At 47.1% G+C, this 14,376-nt stretch overlaps 1 protein-coding gene across 2 annotated transcripts in view; it reads left to right on the top strand.

The window, feature by feature from the left end:
- The window catches only part of PI4KA (phosphatidylinositol 4-kinase alpha), a 100,839-nt gene extending 90,025 nt beyond the window's left edge, over window positions 1-10,814 (top strand). For both annotated transcript variants that reach the window (XM_070951534.1, XM_070951535.1), the window contains exons 47-55: window positions 40-110; window positions 957-1,066; window positions 1,199-1,303; window positions 2,688-2,813; window positions 4,250-4,370; window positions 5,412-5,571; window positions 6,864-6,953; window positions 8,443-8,526; window positions 9,677-10,814. In XM_070951534.1, the coding sequence (XP_070807635.1) occupies window positions 40-110; window positions 957-1,066; window positions 1,199-1,303; window positions 2,688-2,813; window positions 4,250-4,370; window positions 5,412-5,571; window positions 6,864-6,953; window positions 8,443-8,526; window positions 9,677-9,728 (919 nt within the window). In that variant the 3' untranslated portion in view covers window positions 9,729-10,814. The remainder of the gene's footprint in view (window positions 1-39; window positions 111-956; window positions 1,067-1,198; window positions 1,304-2,687; window positions 2,814-4,249; window positions 4,371-5,411; window positions 5,572-6,863; window positions 6,954-8,442; window positions 8,527-9,676) is intronic.
- The last annotated feature ends 3,562 nt before the right edge of the window (window positions 10,815-14,376 follow it).

Here is a 14,376-nt window from a genome sequence, read left to right as displayed (position 1 = left end):
TTACTATTACTGGCATTGACCCGTTCTTCTTCCTTCCAGTGCTGCCAAAGCCCCTTACTTGGCCAAGTTCAAGGTGAAGAGGTGTGGAGTGAGTGAACTTGAAAAAGAAGGTTAGTGCAATGGCTCCTCCTCCTCCTTCTCCTTCTTCTTCTCCTCCTCCTCTTCTCCTCCTCTCCTTCTTCTCCTTCTTCTTCTTCCTCTCCTCCTCTTCTTCCTCCTCCTCCACTCCTTCTCCTCCGTCTTCCTCTTCTCCTCTTCTTCTTCTCCTTCTCCTTCTCTTCCTCTCCTTCTTTTCCTTCTCCTTCTCCTTCTTCCTCTTCTCCTCCTCTTCTTCTTCTCCTTCTTTTTCTCTTCTCTTTTTGCTTTTTTTTTTTTGCTTTTTTTTCTCTCTCTGAAACTTCTGAAACTCTGTTTCAGAAAAAACTTTTTTTCCTGCCTCTGAAAGCCTCCAAAACAGAGCTTCAGAAAAAAAAGCCTCTGAAGCTCTGTTTGGAGGCTTCTTTTCTGAAGCTCTGTTTCTGAGGCTTTTTTTCTGAAGCTCTGTTTGGAGGCTTTTTTTCTGAAGCTTTTTTTCTGATGCTTTTTTCAGCCTCTGAAACCTTTGTTTGAGAAGCTGGGCGGGGCTACATTTGGTGTATAAGACGCACCCAGATTTTCACCCTCTTTTTTGGGGGGAAAAGGTGCGTCTTTTGTACTCCGAAAAATACAGCACTTCCTTGTTCTTTCGTACTGACGGACAGTCTCCACATATACCCGAATACATCTCAAACCTCTTATCCGTCGGCTACTTTCAGTTCCCTATTTCTCACAGTTTCAACGTTCTGATTCCAAATAGGCACAAAGGCCAAGCGCTTATTTCAGGGTTCAAAAAAATATAAGACAGGGTCTTATTTTCGGAAAAACAAGGTACGTATTATTGTTTATAACGTAACTTCTTCAAAAACGCTCCCTTCTAGGCCTGCGTTGTCGTTCAGATTCCATAGATGAAAGCGGAGAAGACGGGAGGGAGAGTAAGAAGATTTGCTGGCAGGCCGCCATCTTTAAAGTGGGCGATGATTGCAGGCAGGTGAGAAAGCCGCAGGGTTGTCGTCTTAAGTCACCTGTACAGCTACAAATAGTCTCCTTTATTCATCATTGTTACACACATAATATTTGGGGAAAAAAACCCTTCAATCCTGTTTCTTTTGGTGCTGGACAGGACATGTTGGCCTTGCAGATCATCGATCTGTTCAAAAACATATTTCAGCTGGTGGGCCTCGACCTCTACGTCTTTCCCTACAGAGTGGTGGCTACCGCTCCTGGGGTGAGTATCTGAAAGAACGTTTGAGATGAGATGAGATGAGATTAGATTAGATTAGATTAGAATTCCTTCTTGGCTAAGTGTGATTGGACACACAAGGAATTTGTCTTGGTGCATACGCTCTCAGTGTACATAAAAGAAAAGATACATTCGTCAAAAAGCATAAAGTACAACACTTAATGATAGTCATAGGGTACAAATAAGCAATCAAATCATACTAGGAAACAATCTCAGTATAAATCGTAAGGATACCAACAACAAGGTTACAGTTATACAGTCATAAGTAACACGGTTGTTCAGTGAATCTGGCTTCCCCGTGGACTTTGCTCATCGGAAGGTCACCCAAAAGGGGATCCCATGACATACACACTGCGACCATCATAAATACGAGTCAGTCACCAAGCGTCTGAATTTGGATCATGTGACCCAAAAGGGATGCAGCAGTGGTCGTTAAGTGCGAACAAGAGTCCTAAGCCATTTTTTTTACAACGGTCATTAAACGAACTGTTGTAAGTCAAGAACTACCTGCTCTGCCCCAGCTACGGACCCCAAAGAACGCAGCACATACAAAGTCCGTTCAAACCTTGCTTTACTAAATAAACCAGTCTTTTACAACAACGGCTGTTAATTAACTGCATGAACAGCCGCCAAGAATTCAAAGAATAATAACTGAAAGCTTACTGTGGTTGGCAGAATGCCCAGAAGCAATTTGCAGGAAGCTGATAAGATAAGCAAGACAAGACGCCCTGAGTCTCCGGAGAAGGGCGGCATATAAATCAAATTAAAAAAAAAAAAAAGACACGAAGGTATGTGAACAAAGTTGTTCCCTGCAAATTGCTTCAGTCGGCGTTCCTCCTTAAATAGGCTAAGGGAGTGGCCAATTAGCCCCAAGCCTTACTCTCGAGGAGACCTCCTCCTGAGGAGCCACTCCTGCCTTTTGGCAGCTCTGCGCGCCCGTGCATCGAGAAGAGGCTCCTCCTCTTCGTCCTCTTCACTTATGGGAGCTTCTGGAGGTTCTGAAGGCCCTGGCTGAATCCCTGCCTCTGGCACCACATCTCCTCACTGTCCGACTCGAGCGCCAGCTGCACAGGCTGCTGGCGCAGCACCACACCAGCCTCCTCGCTGTCTGAATCAGCTACTAGCTGCACAGGCCGCGTATGGGCCACAACAGTCAAGGATTTACCTGTATTTCTCTCGTGTTTATGAAGTTTATTACAGTTTTCCAGTTGCAGATGATTAGATGAGTTGCAGATGTGGGCAGAGCCAGGCAGAGCTGGCATTACGTGTATCCAGTCAGGCTCCTCCAGATGTTTTGCAGAATTTTGCTCTTGGGAGCTCCTGTGGAGCCCGAATTCTCCCATTCCTTCATTTCCCTTCTTTCTTCTAGTGTGGCGTCATCGAATGCATTCCAGATTGTACTTCCCGTGATCAGCTGGGCCGACAGACCGATTTCGGCATGTACGATTACTTTACTAGGCAGTACGGAGATGAATCAACCCTGGCCTTCCAGAAGGTACTTTGTGTGACTCTTATCGATAGAAGAGAATATTTGTAGCTCTGGGTTGAACTGGGGGGGGGGGGGTGTCCTTGGTGCTCTCTGACCTTTGTTGTTTTCTTACAGACCTTGCATGACCCCTCTAGGTAACATCATCAGTGCTAGAAGGGAATGGGATTTCAAGAGAAGGGGAGGAGGAGGAGGAGAAGGAAGAAGGGGAGAAGGAGAACTGTGGGGTTCTTGGTGCTCTTCGAGCTTGACTTGCAGACATTTCATGACCCTACTAGGTAACGTCACTCCCCGTGCTACAAGGGAGTGGGGATCGTGGAGAATAGGAGAAGGGGAGGAGGAATTTGGAGAAGAGGCGGGGCAGAGGATAAGGGGAGAAGAAGGAAAAGGGGAGAGGAGGAAAAGGAAAAGGGGGAAGGAGGGCTGCGAGGTCCTTGGGGATCTCTGAGCTTGGTTGTTTCCTCGCATTTCATGCAAGGTAACATCATCAGTGCTAGAAGGGAGTGGGGATCATGGAGAAGGGGAGGAGAAAAAGGAGAAGAGGGAAGGAGAACGGTGAGGTCCTTGGTGCTTTCTGAGCTTGGTTGTTTCCTTGCAGACATTTCATGACCCAACTAGGTAACATCATCAGTGCTAGAAGGGAGGGGGTGGGGATTGTCATTCAGTGTGTGTGTCTTTCTGAACTCTCTCTAATGATCCTTTGATTTGACTCGGGAGAGAATTGGAGGATAGCTTTTATTGATAAGACCCTCATGAAGAACTAGAGAAAAAATGCCGTCCTCTTCTTCATTTGCTGTACAATAATTAGCGGGTTGAGCATCCCTTGACAGTAAATAGTCCAGTGATGCCAAGCACAAAATTTCTCTATCGTTAGGAATAAAGTCAACCCAAGTGATGCCATTCGATTCCTTTATTCCTCTCCTGAAAATTAGTCCTTTGTCTTCAGTCCCCGTTTCCCCCCCCCCACTCCTTATGAAAATGCTCCTGTTTTAGATGTTCGCCTTTGGCCTACTGAGTGCCCGCGATGCAAATTGGGGGGCAAAAGGTCAGTCTTGTCCGTCTGTCAGACTGCGATGCTATCTCAAAATTAAATGAATTTCCAAACTGCCAATCTTTAAGGAAATCTTTCTTTAATTGAGCACAGCCACCGGATCATGACTCCGCGCGGACAAGACTGACCTTTTGCCCCCCAATCCCTCCCTTTCCGATCCCCAAATCTCTGCTTCTCATTGGCTATCTTCCAAGTCATTCTTCAGACTCCTTTTCTCGTCATCTCCCAGGAATGTGCCCCTTCCCCTCATTTCCACAACAACCGGGCTTCAAAGGGATCTGGCAGGCAAAAGTTTCAGAGTTTATCTCTCGCTCTCCTCTGCTCTATGCCAGCGTTGAAACGCTGATGTCCTTCCTTCTTTCTCAATATCGCCCATGTTGTCGCCCCCTTGCAGGCTCGCTACAACTTCATCCGCAGTATGGCTGCGTACAGTCTTCTGCTGTTCCTCTTGCAGATTAAAGACAGGCATAATGGCAACATCATGCTGGACAAACATGGACATCTCATTCACATTGGTTAGTTTACCCCTTGAGATTTTTTAATTTTTTTGGGGTGGGTTCACCCTTTTACCTGGAGCAAGGGTCGGCAACGGGAGTGGTATTCACTTACTTTCCCTACCGGTTCGCAAATGTGAGTACGCCCGTCCATGCATGGGCCGGCCTCCCACATGTGCGCTTTGCTGGCGCATGCGCCTTCCACACATGTTTCCGGCCTCAAAAATGTGCCTAAATAGGATGGCAAGTGAGCGGGCCCATCTGCGATTTCCGCTACCGGTTCGAGTAAGCCGGTCTGAACCGGCTGAATACCACCTCCGATCGGCAACCTGCGGCTCTGGAGCCGCATGTGGCTCTTTCATCCCTCTGCTGTGGCTCCCTGTCGCCGGTCGGCTCCACAATTGATAGGGCTTTTGGTGAGGACAGGTAAAGGAAAAAGGATGCCGCGCTAGGAGGAGACTCTATGGTGGGGGAAACCGGACTTCCGGTCAGCAGAGGAAAAAGGACACTGTGCTAGGAGGAGACTCTATGGTGGGCGTGGGAGGGAAACCGGACATCCGGTAAGCAGAGGAAAAAGGACGCCGCACTAGGAGGAAACTCTATGGTGGGGGGAAACCTTCAAAAGAAGGGGCCGTTGTCTTTCAAAGACTTGGTTATCAGACTTCAAAGATCAAGAGCAGGGGTCAGCAACCTGCAGCTCTGGAGCCGCATGTGGCTCTTTCACCCCTCTGCTGCGGCTCCCTGTCACTCAAAATATGCGTCACAACTGCCAATGTGCGACACCCTCCAGCACGCTATTTATTGACCTTTTCAACCCCCGGTAGGCCAACCATGGATAAATCCAAGAAAAGAAAAGTTTCAGAAGAAAACAGAACGTTTAATTTCAACTACATATGCTAGTTTTGTGGCCGCTCAAGAAATAGTCAGGCACGGGAAGGGTTTTGTGGCTCCCGGTGTTTTCTTTTCTGTGGGAAACGGGTCCAAATGGCTCTTTGAGTGTTTAAGGTTGCAGACCCCTGGACTAGAGGGTACACAGGTCAACGTCTTCCTCCTCCTTGGCAGATTTTGGATTCATGTTCGAAAGTTCTCCCGGTGGAAACCTGGGTTGGGAACCGGACATCAAGCTGACGGATGAGATGGTCATGATCATGGGAGGCAAGATGGAGGCCACGCCTTTCAGGTGGTTCATGGAGATGTGCGTCAGGGGCTACCTGGCCGTCAGGTGAGGAGGCTTCCGCTTGGGTTCCTTTTTTCTTCTTCTTTTTTTTTTTTTTTGTTAATATATTTTTAATTTTTTTTTTAATTATACATTTATATTCTGTATACTAACAAGATTAGTAATCTCTATCACATTTCTCAAATTTAAATAATCCTCATTGTATTGTTCAAACATACATACCATATTTTTCGGAGTTTAAGACGCACCGGACTATAAGACGCAGCTACCTTTTTTAGTGAGGAAAAGAAGAAAAAGAAATCTGCCTCTGTCTCCCAGCAATTTTGCCTCCTTGCAGCAAACAGCAAACAGCCTGCTTTACTTTCATTTTTGTTTTCAGCATAGCTTGATTAGCACAAGGGAAAAAAAAAATCTGCTCCCAGGAATTTACCTCCTTCCAGCAAGCAGCAGAGGCCCAGCAAAACAGCTGAGAGCAAAACAGCTGAGAGTCGGGAGGCCGATCCAATCAACTTGTGCTAATCAGGCTGTGCTGAAGCTGAAAGGAGCTGTTTCTTCTTGCTGCTTGCTGCAAGGAGGTAAACTGCTGGGAGGCAGAGGCCAAAGGGTGGCGGCCAGTGAATGGGCGGGGCTACATTCGGTGTATAATACGCACCTAAATTTTCACCCCCTTTTAGGGGGGAAAAAGTGCGTCTTACACTCCGAAAAATACGGTATTCAAAAAATGCCTAATTCCTCATCTTTACCTTCATCTATATCCGTGATGGCGAACCTATAGCAGGCCTTGCCATAGGTGGCACGCAGAGCCTTCTCTGCAGGCACGCCAGCCGTCACCCCAGCCCACCTCCCACCGGCCAGCTGATCATCGGGTCTCTGCCGCGCATGCGCCGGAGGTGGGGGCACACTCGTGGGGGATGCACGCGCACATGCGGGGAATGCACAGCGCGTGCACAGGGGGCGCTCGCATTGCATTTTGGGGGTTCACGCGCATCCGCCAGGTTGGTGGAAGGCCTCCTGCATCAACCTGGAAGCCAAAACTGGGCACGGGGATGCTGTGTGCACCCCCCCCCCCCATCCCCGGCACTCCGTTTTGGGCCTGGAAGGCCTCCCCCTGCGCCAACCTGGGAGCCAAAAATGAGCATGGAGGCATGGCACATGCATGGGGTTTTTTTCACAATTTTCACAAAGGTTTTCACAATTTTGGCCACTACTGTACCAAATGATGTGGGTTGTGTGTATATGCATTTACTTCTCTTCTGTCATGGCCTCGTCCCAAATAAACTTCTTCCTGCCGGTGGATGAGGCCAACCATGCCTTCCCTTCTCTTCCTTTTCTTGCAGACCTTACATGGATGCCGTGGTTTCTTTGGTTACTTTGATGTTAGACACAGGACTGCCCTGTTTTCGGGGACAGACCATCAAACTCTTGAAGTAAGTGGGCTGCGCCGATTGGCTGAGAGCAGAAACGACGGGTGGGTCTTATTTAAGCTAAGCAAGGGCTTGATTGGCTTAAAGGAGGGGAGAGGCTGCTTGTGTTGAGCCCCATGGCTTGGAGGGGTGGATGGAACTTAACCCGAAACTTGGAAGAGAGAAATGAGAGGAGGGTATGTGCATCCCTTGATGACCCCGTGGAAGGTATGGTCCAGTTTTGATTTATTCGTGGTACCTTTGAATCAGTTTTGACTCCTGGGAACGACCTGGAGAAGTCCTCTTTTGGCAATTTTCAGGACCGCCTTCCTAGGAAAGGAGAAAGGGACTGGCCTCAAGTTAGCAGACAGCTTTTATGCCTAAGGCAGGTCTAGAACTCACCGTCTCCTGGTGATTGGCCCAAAGTCACCCAGCTGGCTTTCATGTCTAAGGCAGGACTGGAACTCACCGTCTCCTGGTGATTGGCCCAAAGTCACCCAGCTGGCTTTCATGCCTAAGGCAGGACTAGAATTCACCATCTCCTGGTGATTGGCCCAAAGTCACCCAGCTGGCTTTCATGTCTAAGGCAGGACTAGAACTCACCGTCTCCTGGTGATTGGCCCAAAGTCACCCAGCTGGCTTTCATGTCTAAGACAGGACTAGAACTCACCGTCTCCTGGTGATTGGCCCAAAGTCACCCAGCTGGCTTTCATGTCTACAGTAGGACTAGAACTCACCGTCTCCTAGTGATTGGCCCAAAGTCACCCAGCTGGCTTTCATGCCTAAGGCAGGACTAGAACTCACCGTCTCCTAGAGATTGGCCCAAAGTCACCCAGCTGGCTTTCATGTCTAAGGCAGAACTAGAACTCACCATCTCCTGTTGATTGGCCAAAAGTCATCCAGTTGTCCTTCATCCCTAAGGCAGGACCAGAACTCACTGACTCCTGATGATTGGCCCAAAGTCACCCAGCCAGTTTTCACGCTTAAGGCAGAACTAGAACTCACCGTCTCCTAGTGATTGGCCCAAAGTCACCCAACCAGCTTTCATGCCTAAGGCAGGACTACAACTCACCCTCTCCTGGTGACCGGCCCAAAGTCACCCAGTTGATTTTCATCCCTAAGGCTGGACTAGAACTCACTGACCCCTGACGATTGGCCCAAAATCACCCAACCTGCTTTCATGCCTAAGGCATGGCTAGAATTCATAGTCTCCCGTTTTCTAACCCGATGCCATGCCGACCTTGAGGAACTCTGGGAGTTAAAAGTCCGGACATCTTAGAAGTTTGTAAGGTTGAGAAAAACGCTCATATAATTGTATTAAGAATGATAACTCGGTGAGAACAGGGCTTCGCAGCTCTAGATTCTCAGATCGCACCCTGCCAATTTAAGGGTCTTTGCAAAAAAATATCAGCAACCGCAGTTGCCCGCGTGCTTGTGAGAAAATGTGCCGAAGTCAAGATTTCTGCAGAACGGTCTCTTGATGTCCTTCTCCTCCTTCTGTTTTCTCAAACAGGAACAGGTTCAGCCCCAACATGACGGAGCGAGAAGCTGCCAACTTCATCATGAAGATCATTCAGAATTGCTTCCTCAGCAACAGGTAAAATCTACTTCATCTCTGCTGCCCCATTTGTGGCCCAGCAACAACAGCGAGGTGACAGGGAGAATTGTACCTTCTGTCATCTCCATCTTCCCTGAGTCTTCACGCCGCCCAGTTTCAGGTCGACATTCGGGGCTCAGGACCCCAGAGAAGCACCTCGGAGCTCAGGGAGCTGGTTGAATTTTTTAAGGGAGATTCGAGTTAATGTCAGAATTCCAGGTAACAACCCCCCACCCACCCCCAACGAAAGAAGACACCGAGGCTTGAAGTTCTTCAAAGTCCCATTTTATTAGAGATGTCCCATTGGCACATCTGGGAAAACCCGAATCTGAAAGCTTCCAGGTTTTCCACACCTGTTGTGACCTAGGCCCAAGTAGTTATTACCAGACACAATCAGTCCTAAACAAATATATTTTATTAGAACAGCTGAGAATTACTTCATTCTTGGCTTAGTCCAAATTAAGTCCAAAACAAATTTTTCATAAACAGTCCTTCCGCCTTATCACCAACCTTTGTCTACTTTGGCACCCTGCCAAAGGCTTTTCTTGGCAAAAGAAGCAAGAGACGCTGACAAGAACAAATGTAGCAAGGTTGCTTTCCTACAAAGAGCCCAAGAGCCCTTGCTGGTCTGTTTTAAGCCTTATGAGAGGGGCCAATCATCTCCTGGCCTTACTCCCGAGTCGTCCTTTTTGCTTTAGCTACTCTTGCCTTCTGGCAGCTCTTCGTATGCGTGCACTAGGAACAGGCTCCCACTGTTCTTCTGCCTCGTTGCTCTCCGCCTGTGGAGGCTCTGAAGTCCACCCATCGCTCCCAGATGGCCCTGGCCTCATCTCTGCCTCCGACGCAGAACCCTCGTCCGGACCTTCCCCTGATTCTAGGACTGGCCCATTGTCCTCCCCAGCCTCCTCACTGTCCAACTCCACTGCTAAAATTCACCTCTGGGAACAGCCGATTGGGAACAGCTGATTGGGGGTATTCCGGGAGGCCAATCCACCTGCCAATCAGCTTTTTTCTTATTTTTTCTTATTTTCCTCCCCCAAAACTAAGGTGCGTCTTATACTCCAGTGCATCTTATACTCCGAAAAATACGGTACTGGAAAATGTCTAATTTACCACCACCACCACCCTTTCCCTCTTCTTCTTTTTTTAGGAGCAAGACCTATGATATGATCCAGTACTACCAAAACGATATTCCTTACTAAAACGGGGGAGGAGAAGCACCACGATCGCTTCCCCTCCCTTCTTGACCTCGAAAGGTGAATTTCTGAGATTGCTGTCTCCTGCCCTTCGAAGCAAGCCCTGTGTACGCCCGCGTTTGCATGCCAACCCGGGTGTCCCCCGTGGTAGCGGATACCGCAACAATCAACCAACATCTTAGCTCGTGCCTTTCGTCTTTGCTGGGATCCTCAACGTGGCGTCTCCGTGATCTAGAAATTAGCCGCAGTTTGTAATCTCGTAAAAATCCTGTTGGACTTGTGAAGACGGGCAAATTTGAAACCTTCGGCGGATGTCAGGCCTAGTCAGGGGGGGGGGGGGCACCCCTTCTTGGCTTGTCTCTCAAAGCCAGAATCTTTTGACGTGGTTGTTCTAGAGAATCAGATGCAAACAAGGCGCTCTAGAATTATAGCACAGAGCGGCGGAAGAAAAGATGGCTCTGGCCGTAAATGCTGTAGAAATTGTAAGGATAATCATTTTGCACTTGTCGGTGTGGAATCGCTTGTGTTTTTGCACTGTAAATCTCCTCGCTCTATGGTCAGTATTTCATATTTTCGAGAAGAATGTATCCCGTCCCCTCCCACCCTTTTGTGTGGTTTTAAAGAGAGATGCTCTACTGAAGAGAGGTTATATTTAATCGTTAAAAAAAAAAAAAAAAAAAAACAGAATAAAAGTTTTAGGATATTTTCTGCACCAGATTTTTTTTCAACTCCAAAACCCATCATCCCTGTGAACCTTCAGGAAAACTCTGGGCAGTGCCTGAAGACGCTGCCAAAGGCAGTGGGAAAGATGATTGATAGACGTCCCTAATGTTCACCAATAAATTCTATCAAGGAGATAATATAGTTTTAGTCAGACACTCGATTTTATCCTGGTGATTTCCAGAAGTCGGCAAATGAATTTTTTCCCACCAGGATGCTATCATTTACTAAATTGAAATTTATGTAAATTAACGGCATATGGGAGGAGCTAGATGCAAAATTGGCAGGTTGAAGGCGGAGCCAATAACGGGCGGCATTTTACCAAACTTTCCCAGAAAGAGAATTCCTATAGAGAAATGCAAAGCTTCACTGAATGGCTAAAAAACGTTTTCCTAAAGACAATAAATGATTGGGAAATTTTCCCATTAAATTTATCACCCAGTTTTGGTCTGGAGGTAACTCTGGCAGCCGTAACAAATTTACAATACAATTAGTGGAATTTAAAATATCCAGCAGATCGTGATCTTGATTAAATTGGATTCAATCGAGAGTTGTTTCAATGAAAAGAGATGCTCTTTCTGGTAGCTCCGCTAATTTTGGGAAATTTAGCCCCATCCTGACCCTTGAAAGGGTCACGGTTGACCTGTATAAAGAAAATCTGGTGCCAAGATCTTAAGATGCTCAGGGACAAAGGCAGGGGTGAAATCCAGCAGGTTCTGACAGGTTCTGGCGAACCGGTAGCGGAAATTTTGAGTAGTTTGGAGAAGCGGCAAATACCACCTCTGGCTGGCCCCAGAGTGGGGTGGGAATGGAGATTTTGCAATATCCTTCCCCCAGGAGTGGGGAGGGGATGTGGATTTTGCAGTATCCTTCCCCTGGAGTGGGGAGAGAATGGGGATTTTGCAGTATCCTTCCCCTGCCACGCCTACCAAGCTACGGCCACCAAGCCACACCACGCCCACCAAGCCATGCCCACAGAACTGGTAGTAAAAAAAATTGAATTCCACCATTGGGCAAAGGGAATGAGGAAGTCCTATCACACCTAAAGGGCATTTGGCAATGGGAGAAGAGCTTGTGTGTATTTTTGGAGTCAAAGTTTCAAAAAGTTTCAAAATTCCTTTCTCCCTTGAGCCTTTTAATTCAAAGCTCCAATTTTCAGGTCCGGCAGTTGTTCGATTAAAATCTTTCTTTCTTTCTTTCTTTCTTTCTTTCTTTCTTTCTTTCTTTCTTTCTTTCTTTCTTTCTTTCTTTCTATCTATCTATCTATCTATCTATCTATCTATCTATCTATCTATCTATCTATCTTCTAATTCCTTCCCAATGCTGGCAAGAATTTTGCACATCCTTCTTGGGTTTTCCTACAGCATTCCCACACAACTCTTTAAAACAACCGCCTCTTTTCTCTGAAAGCCTCCTGCCGCTATCCTGGGAAAAGACACGGTTGCTTTCAAGAATTAACTGGCCAGGGCTACAATTTGCACCCACCTTCCCAGCAAAGTAACCTGCGGGAATCCGGTCCAAAGAAATGGACAGCCATAAAGTGGCTGTTAATTTTCTAGAAAGAGTGCAGAGAAGAGCAACAGAGACGATTAGGGGACTGGAGGATAAAACATTTGAAGAACGGTTGCAGGAACTGGATATGTCTAGTTTAATGAAAAGAAGGACCAGGGGAGACACGATAGCAGCCTTCCAATATCTCAGGGGCTGCCCCAAAGAAGAGGGAGTCAAGCTATTCTCCAAAGCACCTGAAGGCAGGAAAAGAAGCAATGGGTGGAAACTCATCAAGGAGAGAAGCAACCTAGAACTAAGGAGAAACTTCCTGACAGTGAGGACAATTAATCAGTGGAACGACTTGCCTCCAGAAGTTGTGAATGCTCCAACACTGGAAGTTTTTAAGAAGATGTTGGACAACCATTTGTCTGAAGTGGTGTAGCGTTTCCTGCCTAAGCAGGAGGTTGGACTAGAAGACCTCCAAGGTCCCTTCCGACTCTTGTTATTCTACTCTATTCTAAATACACCAAAGAGCTCCAGCAGAGGAACAAACAAGAAAATTCTTGCATTTTCTACGGTATGTCCCGGTCAGCGCTGATCGTATTAGGGATACGCAGCTCAAAGGGCAAGGAGGTTTTAAGATAAGATAATAGCAAGAGGCATTCAGTTCCTCGCCGTCCTTTCCTCCAGCAACAAATATATGGGGGAAAGTTGAGTTGGTTGTTGATTCTTGTTCCTCTGAAGGATCAGAAATGATCAGGACTGGATCTGGGCTTTTGAAGTCGCCTTATTTTGTTCCGTTGTTTCCTACTGGTTGTCGTTTCAGGAAGGCTGCCTAGAAGACTGAAGGAAGAAGGCAGCTTTAATTTGGATTTTTTATTTGCCAACTATCTGGGTCCTCATTTTACCGACCTCGGAAGGATGGAGGGCTGAGTCAACCTGGAGCCCGTCAGGATCGAACTCCTGCCTGTGGGCAGAGTTAGTTTGCAATACTGTATTCTAACCATTGTGCAGGATGGATGGATGGATGGATGGATGGATGGATGGAAGGAAGGAAGGAAGGAAGGAAGGAAGGAAGGAAGGAAGGAAGGAAGGAATAGCAATAGCACTTAGATTTATATACAGTGCTTTTACAGCCCTCTCTAAGCGGTTTACAGAGTCAGCCTTTTGCCCCCAACAATTTGGGTCCTCATTTTACCCACCTCGGAAGGAAGGAAGGCTGAGTCAACCTTGAGCCTAGTCAGATTCGAACTGCCAAATTGCAGGCAGCCGGCAGTCAGCAGAATTAGCCTGCAGTACCACACTCTAACCACTGCACCACCACAGCTCTTTTTCTCAAGAGCTGAGAAGAAAACCTTTATTACCATCAAACAAAATGTCCTTGAAAGTCCAAGCTAGCTTTGGAGTTCTCCTGAAGTCTTCGCTGAGTAAGTTACAATGCTGTGACCCGGAGTAGCCAGCAGAGGACAGTGTGCAACAAACGGAAGGTAAGGATTCAACATTAAACTGTGCAAGCAGGCCGGATGAGCGAATGAAAACCCCACAAAATGCGCCTGAAGATGAGTTCATGTGATGGGAGCATCTCACTTCCTTACATCCGGTGTTGCTTCATTCCTAATCTTTTGTCTAGCCTTCTGAACGGTTCAAGGCATCAAGCATGAAATTGGAGAAAGGAAGGATGGGAAGGTTTCTCAGAGACCATCTAGTCCAGCCCTTGTTGATGCAGCTATCTACGTCTACAACATCCCACACAGATGGGCCTCCAGCTTATGTTTTAGTGCTTCCAGTGAAGGTTAACTTCATTTGAGACTTAGCATCTTCTGAGTGAACCTTGTTTGAGACTTAGCATCTTCTAAGAGAACCTTGTTTGAGATTTAACATCTTCTAAGAGAATCTTGTTTGAGACTTAGCATCTTCTGAGAGAACCTTGTTTGAGAGGTTCACTCAGAAGATGGAACTGGAGCGGAGAGGGTGGGAACGTTCCTCAGAGACCATCTAGTCCAGCTCTTGTAAATGCAGCTATCCACATCTAACAACGTATTGGACAGATGGACCTCCAGCTTATGTTTTAGCACTTCCAGTGGAGGTGAACTTCGTTTGAGATTTAGCATCTTCTGGGAGAACCGTGTTTTTGACTTGAAGTATAAACGTTCCACTGTCCGAGAATCAGCTGTGGGAAGGCGAAAAGTCTTCCAACACATCAGATTGGTCCTCTTGCTAGCCATGGTTCTCCAGGCCTTAGGGATGGGGTTCAAAATCAGTAGCTTGCTAACATCCTTTGGTGGCTCCAAAATTGCTGTTGAAATGGGTGGACCCCAAAACAGTGAATCAATTTATTTTGCAGCTATGAAATTTGGTCGTACTGTTAGGTAAGTGGGTTGGGTTGGGTTGGGTTGGGTTGGGTTGGGTTGGGTTGGGTTGGGTTGAGTTGAGTTGAGTTGGG

The sequence above is a fragment of the Pituophis catenifer genome, unplaced genomic scaffold (assembly GCF_029215685.1).
Source record: "Pituophis catenifer annectens isolate HBS135680 unplaced genomic scaffold, rPitCat1.0.hap2 SCAF_10, whole genome shotgun sequence".
Classification (NCBI taxonomy): Eukaryota; Metazoa; Chordata; class Lepidosauria; order Squamata; family Colubridae; genus Pituophis; species Pituophis catenifer.
This window is presented reverse-complemented; position numbering and strand designations above follow the sequence as displayed.